Here is a 1,143-nt window from a genome sequence, read left to right on the forward strand (position 1 = left end):
ATTACATGACTATTAATTATGCCACTTTACCAGAAATCTTATCATTTCAGCTGTAGTGTTAGGATGTTTTAGTATTGATGCTATTATTTCCTTCATCAGGACCGTCATAAAGTTTTTCTGGCTTCCTTTCAAGAATCAATAATTCCAGTTTAAATGTAAATCCTCTTCCGAGTGCCCCTTGTGACCGCTGCTGTTCCCCCCACAGTTCCTTGGTCAGATGTACCAGAACAACGGCAGCGCAGGAGGCGGCGGTGGCCAGCAGAGGCCCCCCATCACCCTGCGGCTGATCGTGCCCGCCTCGCAGTGCGGTTCGCTCATCGGCAAGGGCGGCTCCAAGATTAAGGAGATCCGCGAGGTGACTGGCGCCTCCATCCAGGTCGCGTCCGAGATGCTGCCCAACTCCACGGAGCGCGCAGTCACCGTCTCGGGTACGTCCGAGGCCATCACGCAGTGCATCTACAACATCTGCTGCGTTATGCTAGAGGTAAGGCTCCACCAGTGGCTCTCGCGGCCGAAGAACGCGTATCCGAATATCTGTTATTATGACTCACTGATGTTGATATTTTTGTGTTCAATAAATGTCGATTTGCAGATGATAGTTTCTTATTGGTGTAGTCGATCATTTGTGCAAGTTCTAATCCACGTGTTGTGCCGTTTCAGTCCCCTCCCAAAGGCGCCACGATCCCTTACCGCCCCAAACCCCAGGTGGCCGGGGGTCCGGTGATCCTTGCCGGCGGCCAGGCCTATACTATCCAGGGTAATTATGCAGTGCCCTCAGCGCCCGATGTAAGTACCGTTCCCTTTGTTCCCCCACCACCACCTGGGGGGCCCCCCGGCCCCGGCCCCTTCATGGCGGCCCCCCTAAGCCCCCTCCTGGCCCCATGTCCCGTCTCCACGGCGCCCTCCCCAGGCCCCCCACACCACGGCGCCATCATGACGCCCGCGGGCCACCACCCGTGCCATGCGGGCCACTTGCAGATCTCGACCCCGGGCCACCCGCCGGGCCATCCCCCGGGCCACCCACCCGAACACTTGAAGAACGGCCATATCAGCGTAATGGCACAACCACAACTGCAGCATCTCCAGGATGTAAGTGACGCCGCCGTGCCCCGCCCGAGTGCCCGTGTGCCCCATGCCCAGTTG

General features: G+C 58.0%; 1 protein-coding gene across 1 annotated transcript in view; it reads left to right on the forward strand.

The window, feature by feature from the left end:
• The window catches only part of LOC119593979 (poly(rC)-binding protein 3-like), a gene marked incomplete in the record, with an annotated part of 48,552 nt that overhangs the window by 36,196 nt on the left and 11,213 nt on the right, over positions 1-1,143 (forward strand). The window contains 2 exon segments of the mRNA XM_037943000.1: positions 206-484; positions 661-1,089. Of these exon segments, the coding sequence (XP_037798928.1) occupies positions 206-484; positions 661-1,089 (708 nt within the window).

The sequence above is a fragment of the Penaeus monodon genome, chromosome 33, assembly GCF_015228065.2.
Source record: "Penaeus monodon isolate SGIC_2016 chromosome 33, NSTDA_Pmon_1, whole genome shotgun sequence".
Classification (NCBI taxonomy): domain Eukaryota; kingdom Metazoa; phylum Arthropoda; class Malacostraca; order Decapoda; family Penaeidae; genus Penaeus; species Penaeus monodon.